The sequence below is a fragment of the Pseudophryne corroboree genome, chromosome 6 (genome assembly GCF_028390025.1).
Source record: "Pseudophryne corroboree isolate aPseCor3 chromosome 6, aPseCor3.hap2, whole genome shotgun sequence".
In the NCBI taxonomy this organism is placed as follows: Eukaryota; Metazoa; Chordata; class Amphibia; order Anura; family Myobatrachidae; genus Pseudophryne; species Pseudophryne corroboree.
In genome coordinates, this window is record NC_086449.1 from 474233407 (window position 1) to 474249236 (window position 15830).

General features: G+C 45.7%; 1 protein-coding gene across 9 annotated transcripts in view; it reads right to left on the reverse strand.

Annotated features, from left to right (window-relative positions):
- Positions 1 to 15830, reverse strand: part of ST7 (suppression of tumorigenicity 7) — a 240173-nt gene that overhangs the window by 5821 nt on the left and 218522 nt on the right. For 7 of the 9 annotated variants that reach the window (XM_063927224.1, XM_063927229.1, XM_063927227.1 and 4 more), the window contains one exon: positions 15449 to 15599. The exons of 1 other annotated variant lie outside the window; for it this stretch is intronic. In XM_063927224.1, coding sequence (XP_063783294.1) covers positions 15449 to 15599 — 151 coding nt within the window. The remainder of the gene's footprint in view (positions 1 to 15448; positions 15600 to 15830) is intronic. One more of the 9 variants, XM_063927225.1, reaches the window with a different exon arrangement.

Genomic DNA, 15830 nt, shown 5'->3' on the forward strand with positions numbered 1-15830 from the left:
CACACCAGGGTAGTGTGTTAATAATAACATAAATAAATCAATAGGTACAGTGAAGAAAGAAGCAACAGATTACCACCTTACAATCCTGCAGAATAAGGCTGGGGCTATGGGCTTCCCACAAACTCAAGCCTGCTTCCATGCCTTTATGTGTGCAGTAAGACACATTTTCTATTGCAATCTGTCACCATTAGAGGAGAAGGGGAAGGGTCGGGAAGTGAATACAAAGCTTAGACATTGGAATTCTCGTTGTTGCATCTTTAAACAATACCAGTTCCAGGTCTGAGATGTGATGTATTACCACGCAGCCTGTCAACACACAGATTTGTTTCATCCTTAATATGTAAGGGCTGTAGGAACACAAAATACCAGGATTCATAGGGAATGTCAGAGACCTACGAACACATGGCATTTATTTTGGTGCATAAATCATGGACGTCTGAAGTATATGTAGAAGATAAAAACAGCATGTATAGGATTTGGTAATTTCCAGCTTGGTAATCCTGCAGAGAAGTTGTATTATTTTGAAGAGATACTACGTTACATTATCCTGGCGGGAAGGTCCTGTATAGCCGATATCCAATCTCACACAGCAAAACAAAACAAGGAGTATGGCCTTCACAGTCACATGGTTCTACTCAGATATTTAACCATTACAAGTACTGCTATAACTGTTATCATGTGAGTGATGTTCACGCTAATCACAGTTCAAGGAACAAATGACATCACACTGAAATTGAAGACAGACAGTGAGAAGTCAGCTCCTCTATTTTCAGATCTCACTGTCAAGAGACATTTATTTCCCGTTATCATGCAGGTACAATCTTTCATCGGCTCCTTTGTCTTACTGATTTACACATCGCCCCCTCTTAAGGATGCAACTACTGTGTCCACAGACCTCACCTCAGCATTAAGGGGGTAATTCAGATGCGAGTCGCTGCCTACAGGGGGAGGGGAAAATTGCTGTGCAAGTGTGCGATCGCTTCTTTTGTAGAGCTGCACAAAAATCAATGTGTACAGGGGGTCATTCCGAGTTGATCGCTCACTAGCAGTTTTTAGCAGCCGTGCAAACGCATAGTCGCCGCCCACAGGGCGAGTGTATATTCGCTTTGCAGGAGTGCGAACGCCTGTGCAGCAGAGCGCCTGCAAAAACATTTTGTGCAAAACAAGACCAGCCCTGCAGTTACTTCTCCTGTGCGATGATTGCTGCGACGAGTGACACGGTAATAACGTCAGAAACCCGCCCAGTAAAAGCCCGGCCACGCCTGCATTTTTCCAAACTCTCCCAGAAAACGGTCAGTTGACACCCATAAATGCCCTCTTTCTGTCAATCTCCTTGCATTCGGCTGTGCGATTGGAATCGTCGCTAGAACCAGTGCAAAAGCACAATGGACTTTGTACCCATACATGCGCAGATTAGCCATTTTTTCCACTGATCGCTACGCAGCGAACAACTCGGAATGACCCCCACAGTCTCTGTGCAGCCCAAGACTTACTCTTCGTGTGCAATGGAATCCTGGAGATCAGGGCCGGAGCGGAACGTCAGACAGCCTCACTGAAAATGCCTGAGCACGCCTGCGTTTTTCCGGACACTCCTGGAAAACGGTCAGTTGCCACCCACAAACGGACTCTTCATGTCAATCACCTTGCGTTCGCTCGTGCGTTCAGATTTCTTTCAGCATCCCGTCGCTAGGCGCCAATGCCTGTCGCTGTTGTGCGACATGCCGGTGCATTGCGGTGCATACACATGCGCAGTTCAGATCTGATCTCCCGCTGTGTGAAAATGCACAGATCTGAATTACCCCCTAAATACTCCTGCTATGGAATGGAATAAGTCATTTCATGGGGATATGGGTCATAGGGTCGACCACACTTCGGTCGACAGTCATTAGGTCGACCACTATTGGTCGACACAGTCATTAGGTCGACGTGGAAAAAGGTTGACATGAGGTTTTTTTTTTTTACTTTTTTTGGGGTCGTTTTCTTCGGAAAGTGACGGAGAACCCCAATTAGTGCAGGTTACTATTCCCAATCGTAGTCCACGTGGATCGTAAAGTATGAAACAGTTCAGAAAATGAAAAAAAAAATAATGAAAATCTCATGTCAACCTTTTTCCATGTCGACCTAGTGACCATGTCGACCAATAGTTGACCTATTGACCGTATTCCTTTCATGGCTTTCCACAAAGATCACCTACAGTACATGACTAGCAACTGCAAACCTGCATTAGCTATGAGAATATAATGTGTAAATTGAAATTTGCTACAGATTTCTATACATTTTTGGCATCTGCAAACATCTAAACTGTTATAATTGAATTACTTATGTAAATGTGCCTAATGCTGGGCAAGGCAGGTTGGATATGAGTGACCTGCAACATGCATCGTTATGCTTAATCTGTGACTTTATAACAATTCTTTAGCTACAAAAATACTATTCCAGATTGCAAGTACAGGCCACACATAATTGTGTATATATATATATGTATATATCAGTATACATAATATATACATAACACAATGCACACACAATGGAGGCAATGCAAGTAGTGGGATGTGATAAGGAGAACAGCGGTGTCAACACCCAATGCACAGTGCTTCCTCTTTATACTGCCAGCTTACCTCTACATTCCTCACACATTCAAATACATTAATCTCATAGCAGCCCATCCTGTTTATAAAATCCCTCAGTGACGCCAGTATTGCCTAGTGTTGTAAGTTGGGGTTATAGATTGTAGAGCCATGAATCATACACGTAACAGATACAGAAAGGTCAGGAGAGGCGGTAGGTCATGGTCACAGGATGCGGTCAAGATGCGGGCTGTCGAGATCCTAGCTGTCAGAATCCCGCCAGGGAATACCGCCACCCAGTGGTTAAAGTGGGCCGGAACGGGGCGGAACTGCGTTCCGTCACCTCTAATTGCAGGCGGAACCAGTTCCGCCTCCGTCCGGCCACAGCATCTGGTCCCCACTGCATTGTAAAGGTGGCAGCGGCCGCCAGCCAATCCTGGCTCGCGGACCGGCTGCTTCACCAATCAAAAGAAGGGGCGGCATTTTTAAAATCGGGCGTGAGCCAATCATGGCTCGCGGACCGCAGCCAATGAGAAGCTGCCAAGTGTCAGCTTCTCATTAGCTGGCGGTCTGGGAGCCGTGAATGGCGCACAATCAAAGTGCAGCCTCGCTTTCTCCAATAGCAGCCCTGCCCGGTCCTCTCACATCACATCTCACCCCCAGCCGTCACTCAGTCACACCGCATCTCCTCCCCCAGCCGCTACTAACACCGCATCTCCTATGGGGTCCCACCTCCACCTCTCTCCTGCCAGGGTAAGCCAAGTCGTGGGATTACTAATGTATTACATGGTGGCACAGTTTTCCAGCAGGAGCTGCTGCTTATCGGAGGTGACCACCTAGTAGCTGCTAATCAGGGATGGGGTCCGTGTCCTGCAGCTTCAGTCTATTAGGGCAGTGCCTCTGAAAAAGGTATGAGTGCACCTGCCATTGACTGTGAATACTTTAATGTTTATAATGTTTCATGTGTCAGAAATGGGTGTGACCTTACAAGGAAGGGGCGTGGCCACACAAAAGTTGCAGTTGGAAAAAAGCGCAGGAGGTGAGTACCCGGGTGGCATGGGGGTTGCCTGGGGTGCACTGTGAGTCACAGTGCACCCCAGGCAACACCCATGCCACCCGGGTACTCACCTCCTGCGCTTTTTTCCAACTGCAACTTTTGTGTGGACACGCCCCTTCCTTGTAAGGTCACACCCATTTCTGCGCCGCGCGCATCTTCGGCGCACGGGGTCTTGGGGGAGGTGAGTTCCCCCACCTCTCCAGGACCACTTTAAGCACTGCCGCCACCCTTCAAAATCCTAATGTTGGAACTCCGATTGGGTCAGGACACCAACGCCGGAATCCCAACCGTAAGTATGGTCGCAATGTTAGGTTTAGGGCCAGGTAGGAAGGGGGGTTAGCTTTAGGAGTCAGGCAGGGGTTTTGTACCAATAGTGTGCTGTGCTATGTGTCCCAGTATCACATATACTGGAGTGGGGTCATTGCACTGCCTTATATTGTGATTGCCATCACAATATAAGGTACAAAACCATTGAGTGCTACTACTGATTTTGATTCTTTCAGTATCACATGCCGATTTTTAAGATTGATCAGGGTGTGAATTATATGAATCTCCAGTGGGTTTTTTGATTCCATAATTTCCACACTTTTATCGCTCCTGATTGGCCAGGCATTATTGGCTATGTACTTATAGTGGATGATCCACTTTTTACCGATGTTAATATCCCAGAGCAAATTAATCCATTGATTGTTTGAGGCTAATTACTCGAATAATATGTATACCTGATGAAGTCTCTGTGAGAGACGAAACGCGCTGTGTTATCGAATTTGTTGTGATCTGACCTCCAACTTACAATCCTTGAAGGAGGCGTTTGCAAAATAAATATTTGTACATCTGCTCTTATGTGGACCACCACTGGATGTTAGTGGTGGTTGAAATGTTTTATGGACAGTTATATCAATACAGTATCAGATGATCTTTTATACATTTTAATACATTTTGCGTATTGGAACATATTGTTTGCATTCCTAAACATGATTTTATTTGACATTAGGTCATTCTGTCACAAAAATAGGGGTTTTATAACAATCCCAAGGCGCCAATTACACTAATACTACATATTTGTTTTTTGGTTCCTCATAACAGGGAACCTAGTGTTATAAGGCAGCCGACCCTAATTATTGAATGTGATCCCTACCCTATTACTCTATTTTCAATCAGTGCAGAAAGAGGGGTTTTTATATTTACACACACACACACACACATATATATATATATATATATATATATGAATCCACTTTAACCAGCACTCCATGTAAACAACAATAGTACCTGGGTGCCTTCCCACGATCCGATCAGAAACATACAGAGAGGAAGACAAAACGGGGCAGCACTCCACAGGTTTAAAGTACTGTAGCAGCTACACAAGCTTCATTCAACGTTTCAGGTGCTACTTTATTGGCACCTTTCGTCAGGATACCTGACCAGGCGCCAATTCTCTCTCTGGCACAGGGCACCAAAAAGTCTAGGTACGGCTCTGACTGCCAGTCCCTATGTTTCAGTTGTGTTATGACAGCAAACCAGCCAAATGTTGTGTTGTATAAAAATGTATTATTATTATTCTACTCAAATGTAAATGAAACATAACCTTGAACAGCGAACCGTGGAGCACTCTACTGCATTGGAGCAGGTATATTTACAGGACAATATATAAAACAGCATCATCACGATTCACTGTAGTACGGATACCGCGGTGAAGGGAAAAGAAGACAAAGAGATTGTAAGATGTGACATCGCCACCTGGTGGTGCTGTGTGCGCACTGCTGGCAATGATATTTTCAAATACTCTACTTTTAAGAATGTTTTGTAAATGGTGTATTAGATGTCCTTGTTAGCTGAGCTTGTTCTACAAATAAACTAACTATAACATATCCCAAGCCTCAATATAGATCCAACTTCACCTACTCAAAGTATAAACACAATAGGAAAAAATCCCAAACAACAATGATGTGTAAAACCTCTTTAGAACAATAAAACTTATATCTGGTCATTTCTGGCAACTTTCGGTCCTACGAAACCAACAAAAAAAAGTTCCAAAAGTTACAGCAGAGTAACTTGCTATTGTCCTTACCATGCACTTATGAGACATACTGTAAAACTAAGGTAGGAACACGAGAAGCTGGAGTCACTCTCCCCATGCTGCCAAACTTCTTGAGCGTATTGTCTATAAACGCCTCACTGCCTTTCTTTCCTCTCACTCACTGCTTGACCCATTCCATTCTGGCTTCCGTTCTCTCCACTCCATTGAAACTGCCCTCACAAAAGTCTGCAATGACCTCCATGCAGCCAAATCTAAGGGTCACTACTCTCTGCTGCTTTTGACACTGTGGACCACCCTCTCCTTCTGCAAATCCTTCACTCTCTTGGTCTTCATTATACTGCCCTCTCCTGGCTGTCCTCCTACCTCTCTGATCGTTCCTTCTCTGTCTCCTCTTATAACGCTAGCTCCCCACAGTTACACTAACTGTTGGTGACCCCCAAGGCTCTGTTCTTGGTCCTCTCCTTTTCTCTCTCTATACGTCCTCTTTAGGTGAACTCATTACTTCTTTTAACTTCCAATATCACCTCTATGCTGATGACACTCAAATCTACCTTTCCTCCCCTGATCTCTCCACGGCTCTCCTCACTCGTACCTCCAACTGTCTTTCTGCTATCTCTTCCTGGATGTCCCAGCGCTTTCTTAAACTCAACATGTCTAAAGCTAGGCATACACTATACAATTATCTGGCAAATAATCTGTAGTTTGATTGAACACCTGGTAATGGATGAGGGCAACTGACAATCGACCATTTGCTACCAAACACTGGAAAATGAACAAAACCTGTCCGTGATTTAACTAATTTGTATAAACGACAGGTTTTGTCCAGTTTCCAGTGTTTGGTAGCAAATGGTCGATTGTCAGTTGCTCTCATCCATTCCCAGGTTTTCATTCCAACCACAGATTATCTGCTAGATAATTGTATAGTGTATGCCCAGCATAAGACTGAGCTGATCATCATCCCACCCTCCTGCACAACCTCACCTCCCACAATCTCATTATCCATTGATGGCACGACTATCTCCTCTAGCCCCCAAGTACGCTGTCTTTGCGTAATCCTTGACTACTCCCTTTCTTTCAAACCACACATTCAGCACCTCTCACAAACCTGTCATTTTCATCTCAAAAACATTTCCAGGATCAGACCTTTTCTCACCCAGGATGCCACTAAGACCATATTCACTCACCGATTATTTCCAGACTGGATTACTGTAATCTCCTCCTAACTGGCCTCCCGGACAATTACCGCTCTCCACTCCAATCTATCCTCAATGCTGCTGCCCGGCTTATCTTCCTCACCAAACGCACTACATCCACCTCCCCTCTCCTACAAGCCCTTCACTGGCTTCCCTTCCCTTTCAGAATCTAATTCAAACTTCTCACACTCACTTACAAAGCACTCACCCACTCCTCTCCCATTTACATCTCTGACCTTATCTCCCTTTACTCTCCCACCCGTCCTCTTCGCTCTGCTAATGCACGCCGACTCTCCTGTCTTCTGATTACTTCCCTCACTCCTATCTCCAAGATTTCTCACGTGCTGCTCCCTTTCTCTGGAATTCTTTACCTCTCCCCCTCAGACTCTCCACCTCTCTACAGAACTTCAAACGGACTCTTAAGGACTTACTTCTTTACCAAACCCAGCCAAATCTCATCCTAACCCTCTGTCCCACGCTCGCTCTACCCTATCTGTGTCACCCCTGTCTGTCTGCCCCTGTCTGTCACCCCTTTAGAATGTAAGCTCTCACGAGTAGGGCCCTCTTCCCTCATGTGCTTATCCTTTTCTTACTTTAAAAATCCTCAACTGCCCAAATCCTGCAGTTTTTGGCCACCTTGATACTTGTCTCAGTGTCACCTGCTGATGTAGCTATGTTTAGTTACCCTGTACTTGTCCTATATTGTCTTCAACTGTAAGTCACTGTTTTCCTGTTTTGATTATGTGCATATGTACTCTGTAATTGGGTGCTGCGGAACCCTTGTGGAGCCATATAAATATAAGATAATAATAATAATAATAATAATAAGTCCATGAATGACTGGGTCACTGCTGCTATGGCTTAGTGACTCCAAGACACATTCGCTCTCCTCCACAGATGCTGCACTAACTGCTAGATTAACTATTACACAGCAATCTATACCATGCTGCAGCTATAAATATAAAGGAAAAGAACACAAAATTAAGTAAAATATCAGTAACTGTTTTAACTTTTTTTTTTAAATTGGGTGCAGTTTGTAAGAGCACTTTACAGTTATACAGGTGTTATTTGTGTCTCAATTTTAAACTAAAAGGAGATAAATGTTACAGGCATTAACAACAACTTGTAGTCATGTTACTGCAGTATGCAGTCACTCTGTCAGCATTCAGAAAGTCGACAGCACAAAGTCAACATAGTCTGAATTACAACTTTGAGGATGTTAATATGTACAGAATGCTGACATGGATCAGGTCCACACTGGGTTAGATTAAGATTACAGTAGGCTGTAATTAGGGTGAGGCTGCTGTTGGGGTGAGGTTTAGAGTAAGACCGAATGGCACAGTAAAAGCCATTGTTGACATGCCGAGTGTTAACATTCACAATATCTGCATTAAGTCAGTGTTGACATTGTGAATGTTAACATTGAAATGTCGACAAAATATACAACACCCTATTATTTCTCAACCCCTGAAGATCTATACTTTGATAACCAGTTCACAAGCTGCAAGGCATTTAATTAACCTGGAATCTGCATACATAACACTACTTAGTTATGACGTGTTTCAGGTCAACATATGGCTAATAAAATCTCAGATATAACTGCTCCTATGGCCAACCAGTAACAGAGTACTACGGTCCAAATGTATTAAGCTTTAACAAGAGAAAGTTGAGATGGATAAAGAGCGATAAAGTAACATCCACCCAGCTCCTAACTGTCATTTTTCAAACACGGCCTGTGACATGGCAGCTAGGAGCTGATTGGCTGGTACTTGATCACTCTGGGGTCTATTCCTAAAAAAACGAAAAATTAACTGATACTTACCACTATACACTGCATCGGTTCGATGCGATATATAGCTGTTATTATAAGTAGCAATTCATGTATACTCACCCTTCATGCGAAGCAAAGCGATGTCCCGGGCTCCAGCAACGTTCTCTTCTCCGGCCGTACCCTCTGCAGTCTTGAAGTCAGCTGGCGGGTCCTTCTGCACATGCGCCGCCAGCTGACCTCCTGGAAGGCCGCAAAGGCTGATGGTAGGACAGGGGGCGGAGCCAGCACCGGGTGCGGACAGAGAGCAGGGAAGCATTGAGCTTCCCTGCAGTTACCGTAGCACGGTTCAGGTTGAGCTATCCTGAGATGGTGAACCTGAACTCCATGAAGATGCAGAAAGTAGAGCTTCCGCTCTTTCATGAATCGCACTCACCATACCAAAGTATGGGGGGATGCGATTCAGCCGTGAAGCAGGGTGGCCACTGAAGAAGTCAGGGACTTCTCCATGGTAACCTGCTCCATGAATACCTTGAAGCAGAGAAAAGACCTGTTTTCTACAAAACAGGGCTTTTCTCTGCTTTATGAACAGACCCCTTTATCCGTCTCCACTTTATCACTTTTTAAGGCTTAATACATTTGGACCTAAGCCTGGGAGAGAGATAAAGTGGACAGAGATAAAGTACAAGCCAACCAGCTCCTAACTGTCATTTTTCAAACACAGCCTGTAGCATGGCCGTCAGGGCTGGCACTTTATCTCAGTCCTCTTTATCACTCTCCAAGGCTTAATATATGGAAACCCCCAGTGTGGTAAAAGTACTGTGTAAAAGAAAAAGAAAAAAAAGAAAAATCTGATGCCCCATGTTATTTTATTTTTCATTACTGCATATCTTTTTAAAGATCTTCAAGTACTGAATATTATATAAAAAGTAAACATGACTAAACAAGAAGCACAAAATGCCCCCTTTAGCAGTAATAAATGGTAAATTTTGCATTCGCAAACAGCTGTTCCCAGGGGTGTAGTATGGCTGACCGGCGGTCAGGAGACCGCCGGTCAGCTTACCGACGTGGGGATCCCGGCAGCATACCGATGCCGGGATCCCGGCGGGGAGGGGCAAGTGCAGCAAGCCCCTTGCGGGCTCGCTGCGCTCGCCACGCTGCGGGCTCGGTCACTCTATGGGTGTCGTGGACACCCAAGAGTGGAAATAGTCCCTGTTGGTCGGCATGCCGACCATCGGGATAGTGAGGGGTCGGGATGGTGGAGGAGGTCATGTGACTGTCGGTCTCCCGACTGCCGGTCACATGAATACCACCCGTTCCCAGATACATCATCTGAAGCACGGTTCATTTTAGAATTGGTATAATCCATTTCAAAACTCAATTTCTTGTTCAACTATTCGGGCAGAGACGCGCTTATGTGTTCCTCATCATTTCTCAGTATAATTCTACAGTATGTCCCAGAGTAGCATGCATAGTCCCTTCTGTTATGGTAAGTCCACAAAGCTCCTGATAAAGCAGAGACACCAGAACCTTGGCACTGACCCCACCATGCTTCTGACAGTGGTGTTTATCTCCCCACAGTGGTCTGAACAGTTAGGTTTTCTTATGTCTTCAGAATACACATTTTGCACAACATCGATTTAAAAAAAAAAAAAAGTAAATATCCCCCATGTCCTTTCCCATTTTTTTTTTACATGTTTTACAAAAGACAAGTCAATAAAATGCTACTTTTTTAGTTGAATATGAACAGTTGGTCCTTTTTTTGTCTCAAGGCCTCAGTAAACAAGATCCCCTCATACAACTTAGAGCAGATTCAACTAGCTGCCAAATCCCAACATAAACTGTATCCCTAATACTACGCGGGTTATTCAGGGAGGAAACCTGTTGAATAAATGAATGAACTAGCACATAACCATAACGTTCATTGTAGATGCATGCTGCTGATAAGATCCCAACATTAATCATAAGACATTGAAAAGATATGAAAATCTTATGATCACTTACTGTAGCCACATCAGCAGCACGTAACTACAGTGGATGTTATATTTATGTGCTAGGAGCTCTTTTTCATTCAAATTTATAAGGGACTGGATTATCCCCGATATGCACTGTTACATGGTATCCCACCTACACTTTAGTGTTCGCAATGGAAACCAAATCTAAAATACAGATTGTGTCTGTAAAATTGAACATGTAACAGTGGACAGCAGTATATGCCAATCGGAACACTGGACAGCAGTAGGGAAAGATGGACAGAGACGTATATTGTATGCAAATAACAACACTGGACATCTGGATAGTAGTAGGGAAAGATGTACAGAGATGTTTAATGCATGCCAAGGGTAACAAGAGACCAGCAGTAGGGAAATATGAACACAGAGGTGTAACGTGCGTCAAGGGTAACACTGGACAGCACAAGGGAAAGATGTGCAGAGATGTCTATTATACAGTATGCTGAGGCAGGGCCGTAACTACCTGTGTGCCAGGTGTGCCTGGCACACAGCACAGTTGCCCTGAGGGCGCAACGGCCAGCGGCATGTAATGAGTCAAATTGACTGATTACATGCCGCCTCTGCTGTGTGCGCCGTGCTGTGGAGGAGAGAGCAGCGCCGGAGGCAGCGGAGAAGGAGGGAGGGGGACTGGAGCCGCAGCAGCGCTAAGTCATTGGTAGTAAGCGCCGCTGCAGCTGTCCCCTCTCATTTCCGTATTGGCTGCCCGGCGCTGCTGTGGATGCTGGGATGCAGTTCCTTCATCCCAGCATCCACAGCGGCGCCGGGCAGCCAATACGGAAGGAGAGGGGACAGCTGCAGCGGCGCTTACTACCAATGACATAGCGCTGCTGCGGCTCCAGTCCCCCTCCCTCCTCCTCCTTCTTTCCTGCCTCCGGAGCTGCCAGCACGAGGAGCCTGACTGCCAGCGGGAGAGATGGTATCTCTCTCTCTTTCTCTATCTTGTCTGCCGTTATGTGTAAAAAGGGGGACGCTGTCTGCCGCAATGTGTAAAAAGGGTGGACTGGCTGCCGTTATGTGTAAAAAGGGGGACGCTGTCTGCCGCAATGTGTAAAAAGGGGGACGCTGACTGCCGTAATGTGTAAAAAGGGGGGGCGCTGTCTGCCGTAATGTGTAAAAAGGGGGGCGCTGTCTGCCGTAATGTGTAAAAAGGGGGGCGCTGTCTGTCGTAATGTGTAAAAAGGGGGGCGCTGTCTGTCGTAATGTGTAAAAAGGGGGGCGCTGTCTGCCGTAATGTGTAAAAAGGGGACGCTGTCTGCCGTAATGTGTAAAAAGGGGGACTGTCTGCTGTAATGTGTAAAAAGGTGGATTGTCTGCTGCAATTTGTAAAAGGGTCTCTACCTGGTGTAGTAGCGCTACTGTGCAGCGTAATTTGAATAATGGAGACTACTGTGCACCGTAGTATGGATTGGTATTATTTTGTGGCCACGCCCCTTCCCCATGAAGCCACACCCCTATATATTTGCCCCTATCTTGCATGGGGGGAGTGAGAGGGGGGGGGCGCCAATGCCGTTTCTTGCACACAGCGCTAAAATGCCTAGTTACGGCACTGTGCTGAGGGTAATAGTGGACAGCAGTAGGGAAAGATGTGCAGAGATTTCTTTTGTATGCAAAAGGTGACGATGAACAGCAGTAGAGGAATATGAACACAGAGGTCTAATATGTGTCAAGGGTAACACTCAGCGGTGCAAGTGTGTGGGTACGGGTGGGTACGGCGTACCCGTAAGAATTTAGCCGTGGGTACGCCGTACCAACACCGACGGGCCGCCGCTCCTCTTCCCTCCCTCCCTCCCTCCCACTGCTGCTCCCCGCCGTCCCCGCCGCACGCACCCGCCGCTGATGTGAGGGAAGGAGAGCGCAGCCTGCGCCTCTCCTTCCCCTCAGTCTCCGGCGGGTGTCTCAGTTTACTTCAGCGCCGATCCGTGAGCCAATCAGAGCTCGCACCCGCGAGCTCTGATTGGCTCACGGATCGGCGCTGAAGTAAACTGAGACACCCGCCGGAGACTGAGGGGAAGGAGAGGCGCAGGCTGCGCTCTCCTTCCCTCACATGACAGACAGGACGGCGACGGCAGCGGTGAGCAGGGGAGGGGGGCATGTATACCTGACACTGGGGTATATCTGGCACTGGGGGGGCATGTATACCTGGCACTGGGCGATATCTGGCACTGGGGGGGCATGTATACCTGGCACTGGGGGATATCTGGCACTGGGGGGGGGGGGGGGGCATGTATACCTGGCACTGGGGGATATCTGGCACTGGGGGGGCATGTATACCTGGGACTGGGGGCATATCTGGCACTGGGGGATATCTGATATCTGGCACTGGGGGGGCATGTATACCTGGCACTGGGGGATATCTGGCACTGGGGGGGGGCATGTATACCTGGCACTGGGGGATATCTGGCACTGGGGGCATACTTGTGTATCTGGCACTGGGGGCATATCTGGCACTGTGGGGGCATTTCTGTATCTGGCACTGGGAGGCAATGTATATCTGACACAGTGGGGGCATTTGTGTATCTGGCACTGTGGGGCAATGTGTATCTGGCACTGTGAGGCAATGTGTATCTGGCACTGTGAGGCAATGTGTATCTGGCACTGTGGGGCAATGTATATCTGTCACTATGGGGCAATGTATATCTGTCACTGTGGGGCAACGTGTATCTGGCACTATTGGGGTCATACGTGTATCTGGCCCTCCCCCATATGTGTATCACGCCCCCATTTTCAATGGCCACACCCCATGTGGCATTTGGCCACACCCATTTTTTTTGCACGCGCGCCGAAGGCGCGCGCACACAGTACCCATAAGACATTTTTTATACTTACACCACTGGTAACACTGGACAGCAGAAGTGAGAGATGTGCAGAGATGTCTATTGTATGCTGAGGGTAATAGTGGATAGCAGTAGGGAAAGATGCACAGAGAGGTTTAATGAATGCCAAGGGTAATAAAAGACAAGCAATAGGGAAATATGAACACAGAGGTCTAATGTGTGTCAAGAGTAACACTGGACAGCTGTAGGGAAAGATGTGCAGAGATATCTAATGTATGCCAAGGGTAAGAAAGACCAGCAGTATGGAAAGATGAACAGAAAAGTCTAATGTGTGTCAACACTGAACAGCAGTAGTAAAAGATGTACAGAGATATCTATTTTGTGTCGAGGGTAATTCTGGACAGCAGTATGGAAAAAGATGTACAGAGGTCTAATGTATGCAAAGGATGACGATGAACAGCAGTAGAGAAATATGAACACAGAGGTCTAATGTGTGTCAAGGGTAACACTGGACAGCTGTAGGGAAAGATGTTCAGAGATGTCTATTGTATACAAAGGATAATGCAAAGGGTGACTATGAACAGCAGTAGGGATATATGAACAGAGCAGTGTAATGTATGCCAACTTAGGGTAACATTGGACAGCAGTAGGGAAAGATGTATAGATATGTGTAATGTATGCCAAGGGTAACATTGGACAGCAGTAGGGAAAGATGTATAGATATGTGTAATGTATGCCAAGGGTAACACTGGACAGCAGTAGGGAAAGATGTATAGATATGTGTAATGTATGCCAAAGGTAACATTGGACAGGAGTAGGGAAAGATGCATAGATATGTGTAATGTATGCCAAGGGTAACACTGGACAGCAGTAGTGAAAGATGTATAGATATGTGTAATGTATGTCAAGGGTAACACTGGACAGCAGTAGGGAAAGATGTATAGATATGTGTAATGTATGCCATGGGTAACATTGGACAGGAGTAGGGAAAGATGCATAGATATGTGTAATGTATGTCAAGGGTAACACTGGACAGCAGTAGGGAAAGATGTATAGATATGTGTAATGTATGCCATGGGTAACATTGGACAGGAGTAGGGAAAGATGCATAGATATGTGTAATGTATGTCAAGGGTAACACTGGACAGCAGTAGGGAAAGATGTATAGATATGTGTAAAGTATGCCAGGGGTAACATTGGACAGCAGTAGGGAAAGATATATAGATATGTGTAATGTATGCCAAGGGTAACAATGGACAGCAGTAGGGAAAGATGCATAGATATGTGTGATGTATGTCAGGGGTAACATTGGACAGCAGTAGGGAAAGATGCATAGATATGTGTAATGTATTCCAGGGGTAACACCGGACAGGAGTAGGGAAAGATGCATATATATGTATAATGTATGCCAGGGGTAACACTGGACAGCAGTAGGGAAAGATGCATAGATATGTGTAATGTATGCCAGGGGTAACACTGGACAGCAGTAGAGAAAGATGCATAGATATGTGTAATGTATGCCAGGGGTAACACTGGACAGGAGTAGGGAAAGATGCATAGATATGTGTAATGTATGCCAGGGGTAACACTGGACAGCAGTAGAGAAAGATGCATAGATATGTGTAATGTATGCCAGGGGTAACACTGGACAGGAGTAGGGAAAGATGTATAGATATGTGTAATGTATGCCAAGGGTAACACTGGACAGCAGTAGGGAAAGATGCATAGATATGTGTAATGAATGCCAGGGGTAACACTGGACAGCAGTAGGGAAAGATGCATAGATATTTGTAATGTATGCCAGGGGTAACACTGGACAGCAGTAGGGAAAGATGCATAGATATGTGTAATGTATGCCAGGGGTAACACTGGACAGCAGTAGGGAAAGATGCATAGATATTTGTAATGTATGCCAGGGGTAACACTGGACAGCAGTAGGGAAAGATGCATAGATATGTGTAATGTATGCCAGGGGTAACACTGGACAGCAATAGTCAAGATTTATACAGAGGTCTAGGAAAGAACAAAATACTTACTCCCTTCCCACGTACAATGTAAGAGATTTAAAGCTCCCTCTACCCTTTTCCAGTGCTGAAGGTGGAAGAAGGCATATGCTATCGCCTCACTGTCCCCTCTCTTCAGTATGTGCTCGGGGGGGAGTATTAAACTCTTCATTTCAAGAAGATACTGTGATACAAAAAAAGCAAGAACGCAATCAGCAGCGCTTACAGTACAAAACAGTACAGTACAATCACATGTAATCACCTTGGAGCAGGAAACTACAGTATATTCATATACACATTGATTCATGTTCAGTTACAAATCAATGTACGCCACTTATAAATGGAGCTAATGAGAATTAAAAAGTGTTCTTTAAGGAAGCAGATGCCACCTAAATGGCCAGAAACAGGCAATATT